The sequence below is a fragment of the Meleagris gallopavo genome, chromosome 15 (genome assembly GCF_000146605.3).
Source record: "Meleagris gallopavo isolate NT-WF06-2002-E0010 breed Aviagen turkey brand Nicholas breeding stock chromosome 15, Turkey_5.1, whole genome shotgun sequence".
In the NCBI taxonomy this organism is placed as follows: Eukaryota; Metazoa; Chordata; class Aves; order Galliformes; family Phasianidae; genus Meleagris; species Meleagris gallopavo.
The window spans coordinates 16,708,860-16,735,856 of record NC_015025.2 but is presented as its reverse complement, the minus strand read 5'-3'; the positions used below and the strand labels follow the sequence as shown (position 1 = coordinate 16,735,856).

Below are 26,997 nucleotides of genomic sequence, written 5' to 3'. Positions count from 1 at the left end.
AGCACCAGAAGGAGGCAGAGGGTCGGCTGGGGCCAGCACCACACCTCTCCCATTGATTAATCTATTCAGGGGATCTGGAAGGGAAAGTCATGCAGATGGAGAAGAAAAAGCACATCTGTGGTTTGGTTAGAAAGCTTTTATTTTGTAAATGGCTGCAACACCACCACAAGAGGCAAGAGCAAACCTTAGTTGATCGAAGAACCAAAAGCAGCTCTATCTTGGCCATCAGTTCTGTATTTCAGATCTCAATTTATTCACAGCAGCCTGTCATTCTTGGATTACACAGGCAGGCTTTAGGTTTGCAAAATCTGGGATACTCGGGAGTTATCTTTCTTAAAAATAAATCAGATTGAAGATCTTTCCAGAGCTTCACATTCACCAAATGCAGCCAAAGGTCAGCAGTGCTTTGCTGAAGGAACCCTCACTTTGCTATGAAAGACTTTGGGCTGTTGGGTTGGGAGGTGTGCTGGACATGTGCTAACGGTGCAGTGTTTCAAAGACAAATTAGGGTGCTCTACCTGGCACCCCTATACTGGTGTATCTTCCAGCACACAGAGCATCCAAAATGCTTTAATTTTACTCAGCTTCAGCACTTGCATTCCAAGAATCCAGGTTTCTTTAATAAAACTAGCTTAGTGCAAAATGGGAGATATTTTCTTGAGGGGCATTTTCCCCCTTTCTGAATGCTAATTTTGTGTTTGCTGGTTTAAACATCTAAGGCAGCTCAAGGCAGAACACAGCTAGAGATAAGGAGCCATTCAGAGCATACCCTGAATTTTCAATGTAGTATTTTAATTAATATATGAATAGTAATTCTGTTCAAAGCTTTTAAAAATAAAACGATAGCTGTTTATTAACAAGGTGATTGTGTTACAAATAAAAATATCAGACTTCTGACATTATGTATGAATTTCATCACATAAAACCATGTCTGAAAGGAAAAAAACTGTCAAATTCTCCAGCTGTCACAAAACTTCTTAAAAAGTCAAGGCCACATCAAGTGCTCTAAAATAAATCCTTTTTGAAACACTGTTTTAGAAATAAAGGCAACACTGAAATCGTACCCTTCATGTGTCAATAAAAAGAGGCAAAGCTCTACAAGGAAGATTCTCTTTTCTTCTTAAAAACCATTGAAAGTCACTTCTGAGGCAACTTTCCATTCTGATTCCCACAACAAACCACGGCGAGCCAACCTGCCCCAAGCACAGCTCTGGCACTAAGAGGCACAAACAGTTCTGGGCCCCATGATTCTTCAACCCCAAACATACTAAGAGTTGCACTACAACAGAACTCTGTTTGGAGCCAGTGAACAAAAGCCATGCCTTACATCTGGCTAAATAAAATCCTGAAAGTTGATGTATTAGCAGTTGGGATGGTGATAAAACGACCACAGTGGAGACACCTGGTGCAGACAGTCCATGCAGGAGCCCACACACTGCTGCCAACATCCCTGCCCGCAGGGGCTGCTCTGCTTGCCGATGCTGAGAGCTACATTGCTAATGCTGCCACTCTGGGGTTATTACACGCCAAAGACACGATGACAAAACTCAAGTAAAACAGCCTGCATGCCCTGCCTACCAATATAAATGCGTTTAACTTAAAGACATAGTTTGTATTGATCCTGCAGCAGCTTTTTCTCTGACATTAGCAGGAGTTCTACATTCGTCTCGCAGGGACCAGCGCATCATCTGTGCCCTTTTCATTTGGATAGGCCTTTATTCAATTAGACCCACGAGCCTGGGAACAACCTTTCTCATTTTGTAGTATGTTGAAACCAGAGCATCTGATCTGACGCAGTTTGAATGTTCCTCTAAGCAGAGCAGCAGGTAGGAATTACGTCTTAATTGCAGCATCTCTCCTCGACACACAGCAAGACAAATCCTTGTTACCAAAAGGTTTATTTTTGTTGGTTGTCTTGAGACAGCTCATTATAAGCGATCACCAGATGTCACCCATTCTTCATAAGCATACAATGGAAAGAAATTTTTCCTGCAAAAATCCCTTACAACTGTCAGCTGAAGTGCAACAAGAGATTCAAATGCACCATTCCTGAGTACTTCAAGCTGCATGTATTATCCCTTTCTTTATTAATTATCTAAGATACACCTACTGAAATATGAAAGATGCATTCTAATCGTGTCTACACTAACAAGCTCTTGTGAGCGGAATCATAGAATGACCTGTGTTGCAAAGGCCCACAGTGCTCATCCAGTTCCAACCCCCTGCTACGTGCAGGGTCGCCAACCAGCAGCCCAGGCTGCCCAGAGCCACATCCAGCCTGGCCTTGAATGCCTGCAGGGATGGGGCATCCACAGCCTCCTTGGGCAACCTGTTCCAGTGCCTCACCACCCTCTGAGTGAAAAACTTCCTCCTAATATCCAACCTAACCTCCCCTGTCTCAGTTTAAAACCATTTCCCCTTGTCCTATCACTATTTATCCCCTCCTGTTTATACTCTCCTTTCAAATACTAGAAAGCCACAATGAGGTCTCCCCAAAGCCCTATTTCACCCCAGTCTCCAGGAGGACCAAGAGATGCCCAGTCCAGGGCTGGTGCTCAGCACTGCAGAGCCCCCCCAGCAGCCAAACTCAGCAGTCCCCAAGCTGCCACATTTCAAGTCAGCAAAGCAGAATGTCAGCTGGAATGGGGCCATGCTCCTCCATCTCGATTTAAAGGAAATGTCTAAAAGTAGGGTCAGAAACCAATGACAAACAAGCTTGTCACCTAGAGCCATGTGTTTCACCAGGGGAATTCCCTGGGATGAGAGTGCCCAGCTAAGGGCTCTGATCTGCACACCTCTGGTGTCCCACTGAAACCTGCAGCTCTGCCATCACCAGAGGCTGAAGTGTCTCTGCCAGGCAGCAGATCAGGGGGGTATTTTCAACTCCTAATTTCCACAGGCAAATTAGATCAAGGAGACTTCCTAAAGTAAATGATACGCTACAGTTGCCATAATGCTTTCCCTATTTTCAGTAGAATCTATTTCACATCAAATTTGGTCACTTTGTTCTCATTATCAACACAGCAAAGTGTTTGAATGACTGTCATCCAAAATATATTAGGCCTTATCTCTCTCATCCTTCACACACAGGTATGCAACCCGGTGCTCTGAGCATCTAATCTATTTTTTACCTCTTGGGTTGCTTCGAGAGAAAAATATTCTGTGCACAATCTGTGTATTGCTACTTGCAGATCTGTCAGTTATATTTATTTTACAAGCAGTTTAAGGCACGATAAGTGATGGAAAGATTTTACAACAAACTACCAGCATTGTAAGAAGCACACAGCACTGATGCACTCCTCAGCCCCACTGACTCCCACTCCCAGTGCCCACAGTGAGAGCAGCCATGGCTCCAATTGGGATCCACAGCTGCCCCCTTCCTACACGTGGCCCCTTGGCTTTGCTTCTCAGGCATGCTTAGAGTACGCACGCATGGGTAAAAGATACACCAGTTTGAGCTGAGAAAGCATAAACGCATCTGCAAAATTTGAGAATCACTATTAGGACCATGAGTGCCTTTTGACCAAACTCCCCCGAGATGCCTGGGCTCCTGCCAAATAATTCCACTTCTGCAGAGGCTGATTTGGGATAAGCCTCCATCATCAATTGGCAAAGCTTCATTGTCATGCTGAGGCTTACGGAGGAATTATCACCACCTGCCTGAGCTCACAGTGTGGGTTACATCGATTCCATTGTGCATCCATAGAAGCTCCTCTCCTCCCCTTGCAGCCCCAGCACCAAACTCACTTGTACAGCTCTGCTGCCGGCCTCAGCACCTGTACTTCCACCCCAAACGCAGGGAAAACATTCAGCAAATTGCTTTAGCTTAGGCTGTGACCCATGGACAGTATTTTACAGTAACAGCTAGATCTGAGAAGAATGAGGAAAAACTGCTTTCAGCTGTGGGATGTGAGCAATTAAACCAGAATCCATTAAAATGACAAGGCATTAGATAGAGTGCATGACCCTGTAAAGTTACTTTGTATTAGAAATATATTCAGCTATTTCTACACATGAACCTGGTCTGAAGATAAAGATTCATCTAGTTAATATTAAGGGATTTCTGCAGCCATAACTGTTAAAAGCAGCTACTTAAAAATGTAAATTTGAATGCAAGATCCAAACGTCTTACACAAATGCACATATTTGCATTTTATTCCACAAGTTATATTTGCATCCACTTTTTTGTGTATTTATTGCAGTGCAATTTGTGAAAGCACTGACAATTAAGCCTTAATCCAGCCATAATAAAACGCAAAAGCATTTATATAAAAAGCAAAAAAATTAAATCCTGACTTCAACAAAAGTTGTTACAGGCCTCAAAAGCCCAAGCACCATGAAAATCCTTCATCGTTATAGCACATAAAAGCATATTCATTCACACTGCCTCAACCCCCCACTGACTCCACTGTGCACAGAAACTTCGTGATCATAACCAGCACCTGCAAAGGTTCTACATAAAGCCCAGGGTGCCATCAATTTTTGCATGCAATCAATGATTGGCAGAGAAAACCAGCATTATATCACAGAATCATTAAGGCTGGAAAAGACCTCATAATCATCAGCCACAACTAAGCAACCCACCCTCACCATGTCCACTCACAGATGGGATGTGTGGTGCATTTTGCCTACGTAACCATCATTTCCCACCTGAAAAGTCTGCACAGAGCAGGTGTGAGGGTGTAGTATTTAGGGATCTCCGCAACAGATGGCAGAAACATGGAAAAACTGATAGTATTTTCAGACATTGGAGAGCAAAGCTTTGGAAAATAGCTGTTAGCATCCTCATTTGCATGAAGGAATCGCACAAAGGGTGCATAAAGGCACCAGCCATGTGAGCAAACTTTTAATGGTGGAAAGCGTTTGGTTAGGACAATAAATAAGACATGCTGAGCAGCAATTTTTCCAGGGTTAATTTGATGCAAGCACTTCTGTTCTCACTGGTATAAAAGAAGCCCTGCCCTCCTCTCCCTCCTCCCTGGAGGGAAGAAATTCCTTCTGCCCCAAGAACAGCATTAACACCAAAGTCAGCCCGGACCTGCCAGCCAAAGACTGTGCTGTGGGGAATGCAGGCAGCAATGCAGGCAGCAATGCAGGCAGCAATGCAGGCAGCAATGCAGGCAGCAATGCAGGCAGCAATGCAGGCAGCAATGCAGGCAGCGAGATGTGGAGGTGGGGAGGAGCGGGTGCTGAGGGCACCCAAAGATCATGAGGTCTGCACAGCGAGCAGCACCCAGCTGCCTGCCAAGCTGCTGAGTGTGTGCCAGCTTCCTGCTCACATCACGCCTCTTCAGGCTTCTAACAGCTTGAGAACTGGAGGACATCAGCTCTAAATCAGTGCCTCACACTGCCGTACCACATGCGGCGCTGCACCGCAGCACTCTCCAAAAGGGTGAGCTGCAATTAGTTAAAAATTATTACTGTTTATCCACGCTGAGAATCCCTTCTCGCATCACAGCTCAAAGCCCTGCAGCAAAGAACTTTGCTTTAAATATACATAGACAGCATTTTCCCCACAAATTCTCAATTTTGTTTTACGCTCTTTAAACATTTTATTTTGTTTTACAATGACAGACTTGATTACGAGGTATTAATTTACAGAGATGTTCTGAGGGGAAATTGCTTCATAAAAGTAAAATTAGAAGGCATGAGTTACTTCCCTTCATAAACTTTTCCATTTTCTATAGCTTAAGAGGGATTTAATACTGTATTGAAATTCTGAGTGTCAATACTTCACCTGCACAGTTTCCCTGCTGTAAAATTCCCACAAATGTTCCCTGTGTAGTTAAGGATTAAAAACTGTTCTCACAGCAATAAGTTAAGGACAGCATGCTGATGAAGGCCCTACATCAGTTCTGATCAATCAGTGCTAGGCTGTTTTACAGATGTGTATATCCAGAATTCAACACTTGATATTTTCACTAAACAATTACTGGAAGTCAGGGGGACAATCCAGAAAGACAGACTGAGTTGCTCCAAGCCATGGAATTCCCTGTAGTAAACGGAGGCTGAAGAGACTTATGGAGGTGGCCAAGAGCCTGCAAGGAGATGATGTCCAGTGGGACGTGTCTCCTCTACCAAAAAAAAAAAACCCACAAAAGAATACATCAGTTCTCCTCCCTGCACTTCAGGGAGGCAAAGGCAAAGCAACCCTTCACAGAGCAGTGGTATCAGTACAAGCAGTGACTGCCACTATAACCAACCCTCAGTACTGCTGAGGTGTGCAGAGAAGTCATGCAGCTACCACCTGCCACAGCTGCTATGCTCCTATGTACAGTTCCTCATGTGATTATGAACAATATTACTGAGCTCATGCTTTGCAGACCAAAGGGAACTGTGAACTGCCAGCAGAAATATAATTGCAATAAACTGCTAGCTAATATCTTATTCTGTGCTTTTTGTGATGGAACACTCAGGTTTTTCACTTCTGTAGCAAGTATCAAGCCAAACACAGTAATAACAGAAGAACTGAGAGCAGCGCTTTTGGAAGTGCTCAGAAGTTTCCTCACGCTGCATTATTTACCAGTGAGCTCAGAGCAGAAGATTTGCCTCAATGTTACGCGATTTTTTCAAAGCCTTTAAATGTCACAGATTAAGGCAGGTGCTTGCATGCCTCCCAGAAGCATGAACAGCCGCATACAGCACAGAGAGGCAGGACTTAGCATCAAACCTCTGCGTGATCCATCTTACCTACTTTCTCAGCATTTGAAATCTCTCAAAAGGGACAAAACTCACTTCGGCTCTGCTTTAAACAATACCTGCTCACTCACAATGTAACTCAGCCTGAGACCGAGTTGGAACATTATTTCTATAACAGCTTAAAGTACTTTCTTCCATACATTAAGTTTTTTCCCATTGATCAGAGCAAGGATTTTCAGATGTTCATCTCCACCATTCAGAAGCACTGCAGGATGCTGACCCACCCAATGCTCGGAGAGCTGCCCTGCACTGCAGGCCTCCTTCTTATCCCAGCTTGTATCTGCAGCTTCTTGGCTTTCCCAAAGGAAAAAAAAAACACAGCAGTCCACTGCCTGGCACCAGGAGCACAAGAGCACTTTGTTGGGTGAACAGAAGCAGGAAAAAATGGGAAGCTTAAGTGAGTAAAAACATGCCCATTTAAAGTAAGAGATTTTGGGCTCCCAAACTGAAACACCTCTTTAAGCAATCTGGCAGATGCAGCTTTCAGCTGCTTTCTGAGTGATGAACACCATGAGACGATGTTAAGAAAATATCAGTAAATAGGTTAAAGATATATTTAGAGATGTGGTAATTCTACCTGATTGCTTTGAAAATGTCAGAGTTCTCCCAGCTCCTTGTAGGGGACAACAGCTTTTCCTGGAGCCTTTTTGAGGAGCAAGGAGACAAGGCTCAGGGATTCCAGGTAGCTGCGTGTCTGCTGGATGGACTTTGGGATAACTGGTGGTATTCTACATGTGCTATTGTCAGGAAAAAGAAGTTGCATTGCTCCATTTGCAGAGCTTAGACTACCAGAGATAAGGCAGCACAGATCAGATGCCATTACAAACAACAGCTGCTCTTATGACCCTAACAGTAGGGAACAGGATAAGAAGCAGTTCTTAAATATTTCCTCAATTCTTTCTCTGTTTTGAAGTCTCCAAAACAAAGGTGAGTGCAATAAAGTGTAAAGGAGATGCATATGACCTCTGCTGATTCAGAGCAGGTGCTCTGCAGCACGACTGAAAGGGAAAAAACGAGCCATATGTCCATGTAACACAGGGAAAGACAATGCAGAAAAGAAAAAAAAAAAACACTGTTCCCAAAATTATATTCAGTAATTTCTGTCCATAGGAAAATGCTGTCAGTCTAAGAAACTGAGGCCCAGCTGGAAGAGCCTGGCAGAACTGAGCTGTTCAGGTGCAGAAGAGCCCGAGGAATTGGCAGGAACCGATGAGCCCAAAACTGCAACCTGTCCATGTTTCTGAAGTGACCCCAAAGTAACTGTGCTCCGGTCTGCACAGACTCATTATGTAAAATAAAACCTAGCTGAATGCCAGCGGGGGCTGCAAATGCCTTCAATTACCTGTAGGTTCTGTTCCAGCAAAGGTGCGGCCAAAACCTCATGGGCCCAGTGGGGCTGGGCTTTTTGTCCTGATAGCCTTGTACCTCCTCAACTCCACACAGCTTCAGCAAGATTTTCTGCTGCTCTGTTTGGCTCTAACAAGCCATTTCTCCATTAAAACAAAACAAAATGTGTCTGGGAGAATTAAACATTTTCCAGAAAGCCCTGTGTTACTGAGATGCCCAATTATGAGTGCGAGGCAGATGCACGCCAGGTGTGCTGACACCTCATATCTGTGCTGGACATGAGGCTCTGGCCCAGTGCTACCTGGGGTGTCCCAGATCCCAGTGCTCCTGCTTCCTATCAATTACATTCTCCAGAAAACAGCCACATCTCCCTCCTGCCTACAGCAGGGCCAAGGATGAAGTCTGATGATTACCAGCGTATGGAACAAGCGGGGAAGTCAGAGGAACTCATGGATGGAGATGCACAGCACTGTGACCTCCCCCCCCCGGCAGTCCCATCCCAAGGCAGCACTGCAGTGGTTTTCTTTCAGCCTGCCTTATACCTCGGGAAGAAGAGCACAGCAGAAGACAGAGCCCAGCAAAACCCATCGCATGGCAAGGGATGCCAAGGACAGATCTCTTGGTACTTCAAGTCCTTCTCTCGTGTCAGCCCAAGCACAGCTCTGATACAAAACAATGGTAAAAAAAAAAAAAACAACCAAACCAAACAAACAAAACAAAAAAAGAGGTTCCTGAGAGCCCACAGGCACTTTGCTATAGCATTTTACCCGCAAGGCACCCAGCTGCTGTGCAGGGGACACTTCATGCAGCTGGTCCTGCCACTCATCAGCCTTTGACATGGTCTGAGAATCCCATTTCCTAATGAGACTTGCTCTAATTGGCCAAGCAGCTCCTCCCAGAGGAGCCTAGACAGAGCTCCTGCAGCAAACACAAAGCTAAAACCCATTTTCCACAAATAGCCAGGAACATTTGCTTGCTGGCAACACGCCTGTTGGTAAACCAATTTGCTAAAATATTCACAAATAGCAAACTAAAGGGCCACAGATTCAGCCAAAGCGATTATAGACAAAATTAAAATAAAATATTCACCGCAAATGTTTTTGCAGCATTTCCTCCAGATTTACTGAGAGGGGGAAAAAAAGTCAATAAAATCATAGTAATGCCAAAAATCTCAGCAGAGGGAGAGCAGTGATGAAGGGAGCTGTGCCATGTGAGCAGGGCATCAGTGTTCCTAACCCTGCAGGAGGAACCAGGGCTGGGGCTGCTGGGCCAGGACAACAGAGAGACAATACTACTGCCCAGCCAAGCGCTGCCTGAGCTCTGGCTGCAAGGCAAAAGCTCTGCATGTATTCTGGATGCAATCAAGTTCTGTCCCTTGAGGCTTTTCTATGCCTTGATCATAATGATCTGAACAGGATAAACAGATAAAATCCCACTGACACTTCTGTTTTTCCCCTGAAATTGTTTCAAAAGTAAAATTCCTCGTGTTGTCCCCAGACAACAGGTGCAGTCACTAAATTCTCTTTAACTGCATTGCCCATGTGGCAGAGGCAAAGCAAGCAAGCAGGGAAAAGCAAATCCCTGAGACAGAACCTGAAAGGAAACTGTAATCATTATGGGAAGAGAGAAAACACCAAGGTTTTACAGGGGGACCCTCTGCAGGCGAACCTGTGTTTGCTCATCAGGCTGTCTGCAGTGAAAAGAACCCCCACTAAAAGCAAAACAAACACCTTCCTTTTGTGTGGACTCCTCACACCACAGCCTTTTCACTATGCAGGTTACATTTAAGCAAGTGTGTTTCTAGCTCCACATTGTGCAGTTCTTCCCACCTCTGATTTTTTTTAATTGAATGAGCAAAATAAACCCAAGCAGTGCTTTTTTCCACTTTTTTTCCCCCATACTTTTATTACTGTGGGAGTTTTTTTTGCTCAGCAAGATCCTTACGAGATAAGGAGACTGCAAGTGCAACTGTAAAATTGCAGTATTTCCTTTTCTGTCCCAAAACCGAACACAGAGCCACTGTTTGCGTAGCATCACAGCTGGATAGGCTTCAAAGCCTGCTACTGTGAGTGCCGTGCACAGCACAGCTCCCTGTTCACAAACATCACTGCCCACAGCCACATCTCTGCTGACTGGAACTCACAGCCCCAGCCAGACCTCCCCTCTCCTTCAGCCCTGTAAATGTATAGGAAAAAGAACAGCACGTGCCACGGGATTTTTGAGGGATTACAGAAGGGATGATTTGGCAAGAGCTCTGATATCTGCTTCTATGATCTTGAGGAAGCCTCTGGTTCCCTCCTAAACTGCAGACTTTCTCTCTGTAGAATAAGGACTAACATTTTTCCAGTACGTAGGGCTGCTGCAATATCTAATTCATTAATCTTCGTAAAGCCTTCTTGGACACTGATGGAAAACACAAAATACTATTAGCGTGAGCCTCCCATTTCAATCTCACCTGAAAATCTTCCTTGTGGGTCTTAATTTGAGACTCATCACTCTACCACTGTGAATGGGATCCGCACATTTGTTACACTGTGGAGCTGAGGCAGGAAGGGGAGCTAACACTGATGGAAGCTTATGGGTTTTCCTCAGCCACTTAACTGAATCTACAGTATAGGGTCTGATGGTATTCCCCAGCATTCAGAATCCCAATTTGTACCAAGGATTTTTATACTCAGCACCCAGTGAAAGTAGCATTTGGGCAGAACACCTTTTAATCAGCCATTCTCAAGTGTGAAAGCACTCCTAAATCTCTTTGCCTAAGTCTCTCTTAATTCTAAGATGTATTTGATATACACAGATTCCATGACTTAGTTTCCAGCAGCCTTTACTGCAATCGAATCATCTCAATCTTTAACGCTCATCTCAACCTTTCAACCTTTTCAACTGTCTTTTAAAGTGATCTCCTGGTCTTTCTCAATTGTGGGTTGGTTTTTTGGGGGCCTTAAAGAACATCCACTTCCAACCTCCAAAACCAGAAACAGGAGCTTTGTCAGTAACTGCTGCTCACTGTGACTCTGCCTCCAGACCAACAGCTTTCCATACAATGAAGGCTTTTGTTCACTTTGCATTGGATTCTAGAAAAAACATTAGAATGCAAAAGCCAACAGAAGTCATCCTACACCTCTTCCAGTGAAGGAGGACAACCAGCAGCTGGTTTTGGAAGGCTGTAAGGCTCTTCATGGTTTTTCTGGCAGCAGCAGTATGCTCTACATGGTATCGTCACTATCATTAAATGTTTCAATAAAGAATAAATTAAAATTATCCTTCCATTGAGAATTAATAATGCTTGCAACCACAATAGATACAGGAGGAAATCTCAGCAAGCTGTTTGGCATCAGAACACCAGATTTACAGAGAAAGAAAGCATCTTCTATTCAGTTAACATTTGGGATAAAAGGCAGGTGAAATTCTGCAAGTACAACAATGGATGGAAAATAATCTTACAAATCTTAGACATACTCCTACAAGATCTCTATTACTGCAGCCAGGAGCAAACCACCTCGTGTTTGCATTCTACATAAATCAATGGATCTTCCACAGCCTACCCCAAAGACAGATGCAGTCAGTTTATATAGGAATCAAGTTGTCAATCACATTTTAAAGGAATCAGCCTGACAATCGAGGTAAAACTGATCATTCCTCAAAAGTCTCAGAGGAAGAAGCTGATAAAACAGCATGGGAATAACAAGGAATCCTTTGGATATTCAGAATCCTGAAGTTCCTGAAGTATTCGTTGCATTAAGAACTGTATTAGCCCTAGTGAAATGAAACAGAAACCTCTATTATATAAAATGCTTATCTCTCTTTCTAACATTTGAAAGCTCTAGCATGCTTACACTGGGCACCAAAAAGATCATTAAAGGCCAATTCTGCATGCTGGAGACCGCGGTCTCCTCCCCAGAGGCATTAATTATACAAATCCCAACTCCCCAAGCCCATCTCACTGCCACCAGCCTGGCAGCAATGTTGCAGGTTCAAATTGGCAAATATTAACTGTGGGCTGGAAAACGTGCCATTAACTCACACTCCAATTTTTCCACCTGGGAACCTGCAGGGCTAAATGGAGCAGGTTTTTCTGCAGCCTGCAGTCCAGCCAACCAAACGGATCTGTTTTGCCACCACTAAATGAGAAAAACACTCAATATATTCTCCAAGAGGTTTTGGAATGCTCTTTTCTAGAACAAATGACTTCGGCAAGTAACAAAACACAGCACTAAGACATGGACAATAAATAAAGTAGCGAGGAAACAAACCACCACCACCTGAGGCTGAATTCATAACTACTGAAGATTGCTGCAGTCCTACTTTGCATGAGTTACCAGTCTGGTTCTTTTTTTATTTCTCCTCCTAGTTTGCAATTCTTCTTAACATTTAAGCATTGAAAGTTTTCTGTCATCGTGCAGAAGATTATAACGTTCCATAACATAAGAAGAACAAACAAAAACCAACTTTTGGAAAATAGGAGGATGGACATATAAGAAGTCAAAAAAGAAAAATGCCACTTAGGCTGTGAAATGGTGAGACCATGGATAACCCAAAGGTGGGAGAGGCCTCAGCACTGAGACCTCCAGCATCACATCCTGCTCTGAGCAGGATGTTCAGGGGTGCTTCCAGCCAGGTCTGGGGTGGCAGAGTCTCAGGAATGGGCATTTGGCAATGCCTACGTTGGGAGGCTGCATAGAGGGCTTGTGGTATGAAACGTCCTCTGAGCAGCACTGCAAAGCTCAAACTCAGCAGCAGGACTGCATGCAGGATGTACGCAAGGCAGGCAGGTGCTTTTCCACACCTTTCTTTCCATTTTCCAGCCCAAATCAGTGCAAAAGTATGATTTATTATGAGGCAAAAACTGTCCTTAGCTAAGAAGGAAAATTAGAAGTATTTCCTTAATAGGAAAAAAATACTTTAAGTAATAGCAGCAAATCATTGAAAAAATTACCACTAACATTTTGGGAGAGGGTAGAGAAAGAACAAGAACAGGACTGAAATACCAGAGCATGAATGGGTTTTTATAATGTCCCATTTTTCACACGAGCTCTGTCAGGTCACATAAAATTAGACATTTAGTAGAAGTTGGAATAGATTAAAAAAATTAAAGAATAAGGTAATAGGAACAGCTACATTTACATAATGTGAAGCTCAAGAACGTGGTCAGTTGTGCTGCACTGAATCCATGTGAGAGCTCCAACTAAATCTGACCAGCAGCAGTAGAAAGTCACTGCACATCCCAGCGAGAAAAACTGAGCTTCTCATTAAAGACAATAATGATACAACTGGATAAACAGAGTATGCCAGAGCCAGAGGAGATAAGGAATGAGTTTGGGCAATAACACGGCCACCCTTCCTCTAACAGAGCTGAGCTGATGCTGGGTGTTTTAGGATTGTTGATCTCACATGAAACAGCGAGAGAGAAGAAGTGGGAAAGGGGAGGAATATTACTAAATCTTGGAAATGGAAAAGCATGGCACTAAACACAAGAGCTGTTGTTGTTTTTGGCTTTTTCCTAGGATATGCTCACTGCTAGAGAAGTAAGTTGTTCCTGTGTTTGAGGAGAAAGGGGAGAGGTAAGAGAAGAAAATCTGTATTGAGCGCTGCATGTGCAGCTTTTGCTGGCCAAAAATAAGAGGAAAAAAAAAAAAATAAGTGAAGAGACTGAGTGGGTGTAAGAACTCAAAAGGAAAGAAAAAATGAATAGAGTGGAAATAAAGGAACTGCTGCCATGGAAGAGCAAAGTATAGTCCAAATCACTGAGCAAAAATAATATAGCTGCATTATGTGAGGCATTTATTCAGATAGGAACATTCCAAGGGCAACTGCTCATTTTGCACATCTGTGGGACAATTGTCATTACAAGCACAGGCATCTCTCTGGTTTTCAGTTACTGGAATGCTTTTGGGGAAGAGAAACCTCTTCTCTTTGGCAAGGAGCAAAATCATTTTCTCCTGATGTGTTTTGTTACAGAATCAAAATCTCCAAGCAATTCTGTGACAACAAGAACACAAAAAAGCAGTTAAAATATGTTTAAAAAATATATTAAGTAAATAGAAAACCATGAAGTCAAGATGTCTCAAGCAGAGCCTTGTTCAATGAGAGAATGAAATTGCTTCATACCAGTGAAGACGGACCAGGGAGGGGTTCAGCAGCTCCGTGCAGGAGGATAATTCATCAGAGACCTCTGGATGTAGGGCTCCTGCTTTGTGGCACTCCCCTGTGGGTTTCAACTCCTAAGGAAGGTTTCCTACCTATTTATGGACTGTTTGTCAATCGACCAAAAGGGGAAGGTAGGTACTTTTCTGCCTCTTTCAACTCCTGGATCTCAGCAACCTCCCCCAGCAGGGCCAATGCTTCTAGTCACACCATGAAGAATATGCTGAAAGACCTCAACCATTCCCCAACATACCAATGCAGGAGAGAAATAGAGCTCTTTCCTGTTGGCTTTGTTATCAGCCTACTACGGACAAACTGAGGACAAAAGGGAACGGAGGTTATTTTTTACCTGTTGCACCCGACAGCCCTCCAGTTTGTCACTGATAACTGGGCAAAGCAGCAGAGCACACAGATGCTGCCGTGTACTTCTGTGCAGGGCTTTCAATCCTAATTGAAGGAGCCAACTGAGACAAAAAAAACATGAGGAAGCCCACTCAGCAGCCTAATTAGACTCAAATAAGTAAACTGTTTACTTGAGGGAAAACAAATAGCACATGCCCATGATATATACCTAACATCTAGGTGAAACAATACATCTTGCACCTTTCAGATACTTCTCCAGTCACAAAACTTACATTTACAATGCTACTGTGCATATCTGTAGATTAACAGCTTAATATAAATCTACTGATATAAAGAAGTTGTACTTCAGTCTCCTGTTTGTAAATCAAGAATGACAAAGAAATGAAAGGATACGTAGATGGTTACCCCAGGAGCCACATATCAGAAAGAAAAGCTGAAACCAAATATTCCTCAGTCCTACTCTGCCTGTTTATTCTCCCTTAAGGTAAACTCCTTTTCTCCTACATTTTATCTCTGCAGACAGTCACGAAAAGTACTTTTTTATTACTCATGATGGAAGCGAAGAGAGTTTGTTTCTTTCTTTCCTTCCATAAAGCTTTTATTTTGCTGGAAAGCAGATTTAAGGAATGCCCCATTGCAAGAGTTTAAGGGTTACTTTAAACTGGGACACAAAACTACAACTTGTGACATCATTTCATGGCATGTTCAGGAAAGCATTCAAGCGTGACATTGTATCATTAGGTATAATACAGCCATTCCAGAGGCACTGATTACCGCAATGAGAACTCATCTTCTTTAACAGTATATGCGATAAGGAATGAATAAAAACCCAGGCCAGAAACATCATTGTAAAAAGGCAGGCTATGTACAAGAATGGAAAAAGCCTCTGTAGGCATCTTTTGGGGAACTGGAAAAGAAAAACCTGTAGCACTAAGTGGGATTCGGGGGATGCTGAGCATCCCTGGAAATGAAGATCTGTATTTTCCCCTATCCACTCCCAATCCTTGGGGTTTAAGGTCCCTTCCAACTGTAACCACTCTGTGACCCAAAAACAAGTCCTCAGAGTAAACAAGACTTTGCAGTGTTGAGCAAAACAGAGTGTAGACAAGTCTTGAATTTTGGGGCTGGTATCTCAGGACTTCCTCAGCCTAGAGAAAAGAAGGCTGAGGGGTGACCTCATTGCAGCCTTTCAATACCTAGAAGGAGCCTACAGAGAGGAGGGGAATCAACTCTTTGAAAGGGTTGAAAACTGCAGGACAAGGGGAAATGGTTTTAAGTTGAGGGAGGGGAGATTTAGGTTGGATGTCGGGGGAAATTCTTTACAGAGAGAGTGGTGAGGTGCTGGAACAGCTGCCCAGAGAGGCTGTGGATGCCCCGTCCATCCCTAGAGGTGTTCAAGGCCAGGTTGGATGGGGCCCTGGGCAGCCTGGGCTGGTGTTAAATGGGGAGGTTGGTGGCCCTGCATGTGGCAGGGGGGTTGGAGATTCATCATCCTTGAGGTCCCTTCCAACCCTGGCTATTCTGTGATTCTGTGTTCCTATCTACGAAAGGTATCACAAAGATAAATTAAGTCTCTTTATAAAGAGCTTCTTTAAACGGGCCCCTCTTTCTTAAGTAGACTCTTCTACCATCACGCACTTGCAAGTGTTAGTAAATGAGCACTTCTGATGGACAGCTGTGCACACAGTCAAACTCCTCAGGGCCTCAAGTGCCCATTGAGCTGAAGATAAAAGAATTATTTTCATATTTGATCACATAAATGTCACTGGAGATATTTGCAACAGCCCACTCTAATCTTTCTGTAGGTAGATGGAGGCATATTCGACAATCAGTTTTCAAGATATACTCCAGTGAGACCCTTATATGACCCCTCATTAGAAGTAAAATAATTTACGACTACTTCCACTCTGTGGCATTATATCACACTCCTCCCAGTACCGCAGCCTCACTTGATTTGTGACAGGAGGTACACAGCCCACGAGTTATTAACAGGAAAAGATAAAAGACTCCATCCCAACAGCACTTCAGTGCAATAATGATAATGAAATTTACTATCGTACCTGTCCAACAACAGCAGATGATTGCATCCTACTGGTAAACCAGAACTGTCTTTAACATCATCGCAGCTGAATTGCTATCACAGCTGAATTCCTCCTGGACTCAAGTCTCATGACACAAAGGGAGAAGTAATGCAGGAGCACAAAGCTTCTCTGCCCCTTGACATTCCTGTTTGTGTACTTCCTCCTGCACATGGTCTCCATGTGCTTTCTTAGCAACTTCATTGCTTTCCAAGATCAGAAGAGCAGATCCACACCAAGTCCAAAGCAAGGCTTCAATCTTAGAAATTTCAGGTTTATTATTTGCAGGAGCCCATATTGCTATGAGCTAAATCTCAGCAGTAAGCCATCTATTTTTTCCCCTCTGCATTTCATACATAATGATTTGGCTATAAAGTTGATCCAAAGATCAACTAGATCAAAGATCTGGAAAAAAAAATGTCACAAAATAGCAAACATTTTTGAACAGCTGCATGTAAGCCTTGCTTCAGAGCCCAAATACCCAGCCTCAGAAAGCCATTTGAAGTGTTTCACTTCTGGGCACAGACATTCTTACAACCAACCGATCTGCCACTTCTTTTCTGCAGGAGAACATCTTCAACACTTCATCATCTATTTGCCTGTCATTCTTCTTTGGTTCTGATGGTATGTTTCCTGCTTCTCTAACTTCATTTCAACAACTTTTCTCCTTTGCCTGTGTCACTTGCCTACATGGGCTAAAGTCTAATTATCACTGAGGTGCTTTTGGGGAAACATCGACCCCATGAAGATGACAGATCCCTAAATGTCCCAGCACAACCACACTACCAAATCTGTCAGACCCTCACTGCCAGGGCTTGGAGAGCAGGCAGTGAACGATACTGCTCAGCTGGTACAGATTCAGCTTCTACATTCAGTATTAGGAGACAATTATTTTTTTTCCCCTCACTTGTGCAACGGATTTTTGTTAATACTGTACACATTTTTCATAACGTCTTAGTCCTTGTCCAAGCCTTAGCCAACAAATCAGCTTGTAAAAGGTTATTACACTGGAAGCTGTCAGTACTGAATACAGTATAACTGCAGTGCACTCAAAGCATGCACCAATGTTAATTATTTATTCGATCACAGTTTGATTACATTTTGGGTGACAACACGCAGGGGCTTAGATAACTGCATAAAACATTGCATTCTGTTCTACAGAGACCCAGAATAAATCATCCTTTATAAATTCATCTCTCAGAAATAAAGCACATTACTCAGTCATTTACCAGGATTACAGTAGGATGAGTGATGGAAGTTATACAGAAGTATTCATTTTTAATGATGTCCTACCTTTGAAGAAACAGTCCTTGCTGTGGATAATGTAGATTTTCTTCCTCTGAAGACAGGAGGCTCGATGTAACTGACAGTGATTTTCATAAAATTTGCCATCAGATCCACATATTGGCATGTAGCTGGACTTGCAGTCTTCTATACACCTGCACTCAGGCTGGTTGGTGTCCCTGTTCACCACACACCTACTCCCTCGGCCGCAGTACTTCTTCTCACATGATGCATGGAGGCCATCCTGACCATAAAGAACTGGACAGAGAGAGAAAAAAAAAAATCAGTGTTAGCAATATAGGTATATATAGCAATATATACCTAACAGACCATCCTCGTCTGCTGCACAGCAGTGCACAACCCGTACAAGTGCAGAAGCTAAAAGGTTCCCAAGGCTAAAAGCACACTCTGAACAGCAGCACGATGGCAATCTGCAGAGTATCTCCACTTCTGTGCTCCCAGACCTCCAGCTCTGAGTCATCAAAATCTCAAGTATGTGCTGAAAGTGCTTCCCTGAGAAGTGGTGGACATGGGGCTGTTCATTCTTCTAGGCTTCTGCAAAATTAGACCCTAGAATAGGAACTAGCGAGAGTATTCCAGCGCCAAAAATTTGAGCATGACTTGGACTCAAAAAGCCATTCTGAAAGCCCACACTCCGGCAGACTTACTGGATATAATGCTCTGAATGTTACTGTAACTGTCTGCTGTTTGATACCATTAAAAGGCAAACCGAGCTGCCCCAGTGCTGTAACATTTTCTGCTTCTGAAGTCAGAAGGCTTGCAACAGAACGTTATTATAATTCATACAGGACAGGATACTCCCAAACAAGCCACTACTCAGAGCAATAATTAGCATTATACTCAGCAAAGAGAGTTGGAGGGAATTGGATTATTCTATGCTAATTGGAGCACACAAAGCAGCAAATTGTAAAGGGAAGCTGCAAAAGGCATGATTAAAGGAGGAGTAAACATTTAGCAGTGCACAACCTGCTGCCTGCTCTGCACAGCCTCCCGACAGCAGCCACCCCTGTGCTGCGACTCAATCCGGACCAGCAGAGCAGGTCAGAAGCAAACCCCAGCTGTCCACATTCACCACACGTAGGATTGACTCTCGGTGAGCTTTTGCTGTGTCCCAACCTCTCACCCCAAAACCTCCATCACACATAATGGAGATGTGAGGAGCATCAGCAATAGCTGCTTCAACTTACTGGTCCTATTTTTTTTTAATGCTAAATTCCTTGCTAACAACCACACAGTCCCTGCTTGCCCAACCACTTCAAGCCACATGGAACATCCCGGCGTTGAGCCCACTTTTCATCTACAAGCAATGCAGGGTTAAAGCATGTTCATAAAGATGAGTAAAAGTTCCCACAAACCCCATTTGATTTGGTCCCGTTAAGTCTTTGTTTTATTTGAAAGGGGGGGAAAATATCTGCTGCTGGAGGATTAACTATTTGACTCAATAACTCATTAAAATTCTTCCAACCTTGGCAAGCTGGGTAATATTGACTTTTCCTGACTTATAATAAACTAGAAGGTCAGAGCATATCTGAGCAGTGCAAAAAATACAGTCCCTGGAAAGCATATCTAAATATTCTTTATTTATTTACTAATTGTCCCAAGGTTTCTGAAAAACATCCTCAAGAATACACACTTTGTGACCTCCAGGTGAGCTCACTGCCAAGGGCACCAGCGCTCAGCCCTGCTGCCTTTTGGAGCAGCACAAAGGCTCAGGTCAGCTCCTAGAGCATCCTAGAATCACCGAACCACTAAGGTTGGAAAAGACCTCTGAGATCACCCAGTTCAACCATCCACCTACAACCAATGCTGCCCACTAACCCGTGTTCCTTTGTACCACAGAGTGCTCCTCCCTTCCCTCCTCCTGTTGGCGCAGGGACCCACACCATGCAGGCACCAGGCTCATCCATCACTACAGACCTCACCAAGACATGCACTGGGCACAGTGACCACCGTGACACTTAAAACCAAGATTCTGGTGTTACTGCCTACATACACGTAATTCAGGTACAACTACAGCACAGCCCCCCTGTGCTATAGCTGCAATTCTCCCTAGTCCCAGCACCAGCTGAGCACCACACAATGCACCTCACCAGAGGTTACTGCCCCTCCTGCTGACTACATCCTGCCCCAATGGCCATCACACACAGCAGCAGCACAAAGTCCTCTTGAAGCCTCACGTATTATGATTTTTAATATTAATTTGGCATTGCTGAAAACAAAAGCAATTCCTATTGCAAAGACAAGGTTTGTTGTTTTTTTTTCCTTCTTTTTAAACAACACAGCAAAGATTTGTTTACCACCAGCTTACACAGCAAAGCACTCTGGCTATTCTATCACCACCTGGTTACTATGGAGAAGCCTCATAAAGCCTGTGTGCTTTCATGTCTCGCTCCTTTTGTTCAGTTTGGTTTATTCTGTGTTCCCAGATGAAGAACTCCTGTTTGAACACTCAGAAAGGGAGGTGGGCTGGACAGCCCACAAACAGCATGGAAAGCAAGAGCTGTGTATTCAGTAATCCAGACACCCAAATCCATGATAGCAGCACATGAGCAAGCAGAGTGTTAATATAGAATTTCTTTGCCAGAATCTGATAACGCTGCTCATAGCCCCTTAATTGAATTACTCCCTGAATATTCCTTGGAGGAACTGAAGGTCCCCACACGCACACTCAGCCATGCAGACAGGCCCTGCGCTGAGGAAGAGTAAGAAACACAGCACACAAAACAGCGGTGGAAAGCCAGAGGATGGAAGGTTTCCAACGTAAAAGCTCTGCTGTCTTTACCCAGGTAACCAATCAACCCCCGGCAGCACCGCACACCAGGACCCAGGGCCAAACAGGCAGGGCAGCAGCAAACAGCCATCGTTAGCTCTGCTGCGTTATTAGAAGTGACTGCATTCCTCACTCTTACAAGGATTATTAAAAACAGGAAAGTTAATCAAGTGAAATCACCAAGTAAGTATGCGTGGTATTTAGGAGCCTCACTGCACAATATAATTTATTTAATTTATTAGTCGCAGCGAAAGTCATACACTTAGGTTAAAAATGGGTCATCTTGCCAAACAAGCCACTTTTCAATGCTAATTAAGTTTACCCAACATGGCTAGTGACTGAATTGCGGCATTTCAAGTCAGCTTGCTGGAGAGAGGAAGCCCATTTGTGTACATCCACAAATCCGCATCACTTTCTCAAATCAGCTTCTGGCTGCCCATGAGAAATTTGGAATTCCACTCAAAACCCAACAAAGCCGGGGTTCAGGCAGTACAATAACCGAGTTTGGGAATTGTGGAAGGTGCTAATGGCTGCCTTCATCTCAAGCAAGACCTAAGGAAATGAAGATGCCATTGCTCTGTTTAGACACTGGAGGATACGCATCCTTTGGCTGCTCATTAATTTATAATGACTTAGGCAACAACTGCTATTACATGTCACTAAACATGTTACAGATCAGACTTGAGCTATCAGGTAATTCATTGTTTTCTACATCCAAATCCAACCCTTTTCCTTATCTGGGCAAAGCTCCCAAAGAGTTCAGGGAAAGGCCGGGATGGTGACAAGCACTGACTTCATTTAAGACCAAACAGACAAACCCATCACACACAGAGCAAAGCCAAAAACCAAACAGCTCTATCATATTGCTGCTCATAGAAGGTTGCTTACATGCTGCAGAAATATAAATTACTACATTTACATTTAAGAAGCCAGTTTGTCTTCAAGGAACAGCGCACTGCTGCAGGACACCTCATTTCATCTGTGAAGGAAAGAGCTGAGGCTTTACATCAGAAGAACTGGAGCCAGAACTGGCAGCTTTAATTATGAGGAACTGGAGATGGGTATAACTACAACTGGAAGCTCTCACTCCAGCTGCTTCCAAGGCAGATGATGTAAAGCAATAAAATAAAATCTTCTGTAGTTGTAAAAACACTCAGTCACCAAACCTCATTTGTTGCTTCCAAGAAGGAACGCAGTGAGCTCACAGGTCAGCAGCCACTCCTCCCCCACCTTGACGCTGAGTTCCAACATTTTCCTTTGCTACGTTAAAATAATCTGCTGTGGTCTGAAGCATTGCACCTACAAGCACTTTTTACTGCTGTAAAGAATACGCTGCTGGTACATGCAGATGCCCATTTGCCAACTGAATACGTAGCCAGTGTGCTTGAGCATTGCTCTGCTGCCTGCTCACAAACAGATCCACGCACACGTAAGAGTGATCTGCCACAACTTCACTCTTTGCTGGCAACACGGCATCCAATGCAGCAGCACAAGGCCTCAAAGCTTCCCTTCCCAGCACATTTTTAACACGTGCCTTGAAGTAACAAAAGTTCAGATGCGTGACTATTGCACCTGGCTGCTGCTGTGAGCAAATGCCTGTGCTGCACACCTTGTTACTACTGCAATAAAATAAGAAAGGAAACAAAGCAAGAATTTCATAATGAACTGCTCTATGAGTTTCTCTGTTTTTTGCTGTACTCCTGTTATGGAAATGGTGAAGTAGAGAAGTTGCAGTGAAACTCCTGGCGCAGGGAATGGCAGCAGCACAGCCATTAGCTCTCTTACTTGCCCTTGGTGCTATAACTTATTTATTCTTACAAAGCAAAGCCAGCAACTTGTCCTGGAGGAAAACACAGAAAATGAGTTGTCTTCAAGTACGTGTTTTTCTAAGGATGCAAACTATTTGGATCCCAGGCTCAGAAGATAACTGGGGGGAACATCTTGGAGCAGGAGGGGAAGGATGCATTAGCCTCTGCTGAGGAGGAAATCAGTCACACACTAATTTGGATGTTCTACAGGGAATGAAACACGGGGTGACACACAAACCCTCCTGCAAACAAAAATTACCAAAACTTCTCATTATTTCAGGTTTCCTACTGAGAATTCTTGCAGAGTTTTAAAAAAAGAAAGATAAGCACGTAAAGGAAAGGGAAATTGCATGCAGGAGTCCCATGGGCAGTAATTACGGGGCTACACCAACACTGAGGGTCTGTGCCTGCCATTTAATACCAAAGACACTGCAACTGCTCCACGTTCAGCAACGACATGCAGTTGTTCTGCAAAAACAACAGCATGAAACACTCAAAATCATGAAATAGCTTTCTCTATCAATGGTTAGATCTGAAACTAGGAATCAATGTCATCTCAGTGTAATTAGACTAATTCTTGCCCACTTTCAAATCCAGTTAGCCACGGTGACACCAAGAGCTTGATTAAACTACATTTTTGGATGGCACTTTGGTTTATGAGGGCACTAACCTGAAAAACAGCCAGAAGAAATCAAAAGATCTAAAGCAATGTGAAGTATTTGCACAGATTATTGAGGAAGAAACATGGACCGAAACAAGACCATACATATTTAGGTCCTTGCCATGAAACTCTACCACGCACAATTTGCCTGATTGTTCTGCTATTGAAAATACTAAAGAGGCGATTCATAAAATTGCTCTTTACTCAACGTTTACCTAAATTTCTCTGTGATAAGTACTTCATATTGAAGGCAATTTTATCCCATCGCTGCTGTGCAGTAAGTGGAGATCTGTGCCCAAGCCCGCACTGCTGAGCACACGTTATACGGGTGCCCATGCAGATGCTGCCTGCAAGGATGGGACTTGGTGTTTCCTTCAGCACCCACATTTAGCCTGTTGTGAACAACCTGGTACAGCTGGACAGTATGAGCACACACACGGATCTGTTGTACTTGATCACGCATTTAATTATCTCAGTGCTGCACAGCGTGAATAATGCAGAAACTTTCCAGTGTCGGATCTTGAGGGAACAGATCATATTAATACTTGGGTTTCTTTGACAAAACTGTGTCAGAAGAATACACTCTTCTGAAGAAAGGCAATGAAATTCCCACAGGTGACTGCTCAAAACCAGCCTTGTTGCCTTTAATCTCTCTCATCAATCTCCTGCCTGCCCCAGCCCCTCGCTCCCCCTCCCAGGACCTGCCTCGCTCTCCTTGCTTTCAGTTCCCTTTCATCCTCTGACCAGCACAGCAAGCCCCAGCACTCTACAGGCTGCAATAAAAGCTATGAGGAATCAATAACAGTGTCATGCATCTTTCTGCTATTCCTTCAATGAAGTTCTTGTGGCAGAGACTGTGAAGAGGGTCAAATTCAATAATGAAATAACTACAGGTGACGTGCGTGTCCTCCTGGTGAATTCTCCAATCATATTACCAACAGAGCTGCCAGAGGCAAGCTGAACAAACAAGATGCTTCCAGTTGTCCATGTTATTGAGCTTTAAACCCAGCCCCATACATTGCCTTTGCTTTGTTCCTGGTTTTCCCCCAGACACAGAGCTGCAGCAGAAGGGGGACACGCACTCGGCCATCATTCATCACACCAACATGAAAGTTACAAAGCACGTTGTAATATCAGCAGTGGTTCCAGAGCAAAAGACTCCATGTTTCTCTCTAAGGGGTACTCTAAAGTCTGTTTTCTATTTATTTATTATTATTTTTTTTGACTCATTACCTTCCAATAACACCATTTACTGGAAAAGTATTATTTTGTTTACTGTATATTTCTTTTTCCCTTACACATGCACAAGTCAAACATTATTTCACACCGCATGTAATTTTTTTTCTTTTTCAGTTTCCTATTTGTTTTCTCACTCAGTGCATCAATTTCTCAGGCTCACTGAGTAAAAAAGAACAGCTCATTGCATTTGCCTCAGAAAACAACATTTTTCTAATAATATATTTTTGGTTGAAAGATGAATAGACAGAACTTTTATAGTTAATACTCACTGTGTGCCCTTATTACATTATTCTGGAGTTCTGCTCTCAGTGAACATCACCAGTCTTGCACCTGTCTGTACAACTGCCACTGCTCAAGGTTTCAGGGTGACTGATTACAGACATCACAGCAATACCAGTGTCAGCACTTCCCTTAATATTCCCTTTTCTGAGGAAGCACGTTTGAACCCGAGAAATGAAGTCTCATTCTTAAGAAGCATTTTGCAGGCATGTCCCGAAAACGGACGACAACAGGCTGCAGACTTTCACAGCTAGGAAAAGATGGAGAGCAGGACTGGGTACGACCTAAAACACAATGATCAGGCTCCAGGTCTTCCAGTAACTTCCATGTTCCACTCTATTATTAGTGTTACCTGGAAGTGCACCGTGGCTTGGAAGAATGGTCTTTGTGCTGCTCCACCAGGAGCAAATACTCAAAACATGGATCCATAGCAGAGCCACCTCTCCTACAGCAGCCATATATGAAGTTCTCAAATCAGGCACCATCCTATACCAAGGGAAGCTCTTACCCTCAGAAGGAAGCAAGCGAGAGTCTCCAAATCCACTTCCAGGGACACCCCAGCTTTGTTAAGGCAACACACACATAGGCTCCTTTCCTCGCCCCCCCCCCAACCTGTGCTGATTTTCATGGTCAGGTTTCCAGACAGAGCCCATCACCAGCTGCACGCACAGCCTGCAGTTACTCCTTTCATTTGGTACAACACATGCAGGAAGGCAGACAACGTGGGGGAAAATTAGGGGCTGGATAAAGCTTTTGAGAGTCTTATTATGAGCATCAACATCTTTCCGTAAAACTTGACAGCTGCTGAATATAAATTGAGAGAAAAAGGAAAAAAAAAGTATTAAAGCTATTTAGTTGTAATGGAGTTTGTGTTAGTGCAGGTGGTTTTTTTACTTCTTGGTGAAGCATAATGCGTGTTTGACTCATGACTACTTCACCTGATTGAAGAGACAGCCCCAGCAATGGGATGAGCAGCATTCCTGTACCACATCTAAATCAGCATCAGCTTCCTGCTGGAACTGCTGAGATTGCACTGTGGCTTTTCACATTTTTTTCCCCCAAGACATTTCATTTATGTTTTCCTGACTCGATGCCTTCGAGCCTCATACATTACAAGTGCAAGAGCTTGCTGGTTATACCAAAAGTGGGAGCTGGTAGCTAAACAGGGCCATTACAGGGAGAAATACAGCCACACAGCACCCAACGGGCATGCATTACATCTGCGTTGGGATGCAGGAGGATATTTTTATAAGTCAGTTTTAAGCCACTCCTCAGAAAAAGAAATATCTGTTGGAAGGACCCACTCAGCTGCTCCATGTGAGGGAGCTGGTTGTTGGCCTGCACACATCCCGTTTGCATTCTTAATGATTCATGTAATCTCGGTCAATGAGAAAACTGCAGTGTGCAAGTGGGTGCAGCAGAAGAAAGCCATGGGAGGAGCCTGCAGCCACCGGTCAGCTGCTGCACTCTGACTCCTTCCTCTCCATTGCTCCTTCAGCTTTGCAAGGAAAAGGGAAGCCCTGAGGACCACCAGCTGGAGGAGCAGCTGGCCAGTATGGTGCAAGAGAAGCATTTCCCAGCTCAAACTTGCCTCCACCAGCTCTGCCTCACACACAGCCAAAAATCACTTTTTCAGCTGCTCTAAAACCACAAAATACTTGAGCTCCAGATGGCACTGCCCTCACCTGCATGTCCTCCAAGAGAACAGCAAGACCTTTCCTCCTCACCCTACCTGCTGCCCAAACACTGCACCGAGAGAAACATGCTGTGGAAACACATTTCATTGAGATAGCAGCTAAATCTTAAATACATGTTACTGCCCAGCAATGGCAACGGGCTCAGCACTCACAGCTGTGCCAAGCTGGGCTGGCTGCGGGTTAAGGATGTTTTCAGAGGGAATGCTGTATTCAGATCTGCACAGTGCCAGGCAGATGAGCCAGTTTTAATTGGGATGTCACCAAAACAGCCAAAAAATAAATAAATTACGTCCACCAAAATCCTGAGCTATAGATGCTGCTCTAGCAACAACCTGTCCTCAGGTGCAGGACACAGCAGTGCCTGTAAGCCTTAACTCAGTGCTGGCCAACTTGAGTGAGCAGCAGGTGCTCCCTAGGCTTGGAGTCAGCCTGAAACATTGCCACAGCACCACACAAATCAATAATCATTTGCATTCCACTTTCCCCATTCTGTTATTTTTAATTAATCCCCTCCCCATCCCAGAGCCAGGCACCATTTCTGTCTCAGGAACCGCATTACTATTCATCCCTCTTCTCTACAAACTCAAGGTGATAATTTTAAGTT

At 43.8% G+C, this 26,997-nt stretch overlaps 1 protein-coding gene across 1 annotated transcript in view; it reads right to left on the bottom strand.

The window, feature by feature from the left end:
• Positions 1 to 17,061: 17,061 nt before the first annotated feature.
• Positions 17,062 to 26,997, bottom strand: part of LOC104913323 (follistatin-related protein 4-like) — a 58,128-nt gene continuing 48,192 nt past the window's right edge. Inside the window, exon 3 of the mRNA XM_031555748.1 lies at positions 17,062 to 18,176. Within this exon, the coding sequence (XP_031411608.1) occupies positions 17,893 to 18,176 (284 nt within the window). The 3' untranslated portion in view covers positions 17,062 to 17,892. The remainder of the gene's footprint in view (positions 18,177 to 26,997) is intronic.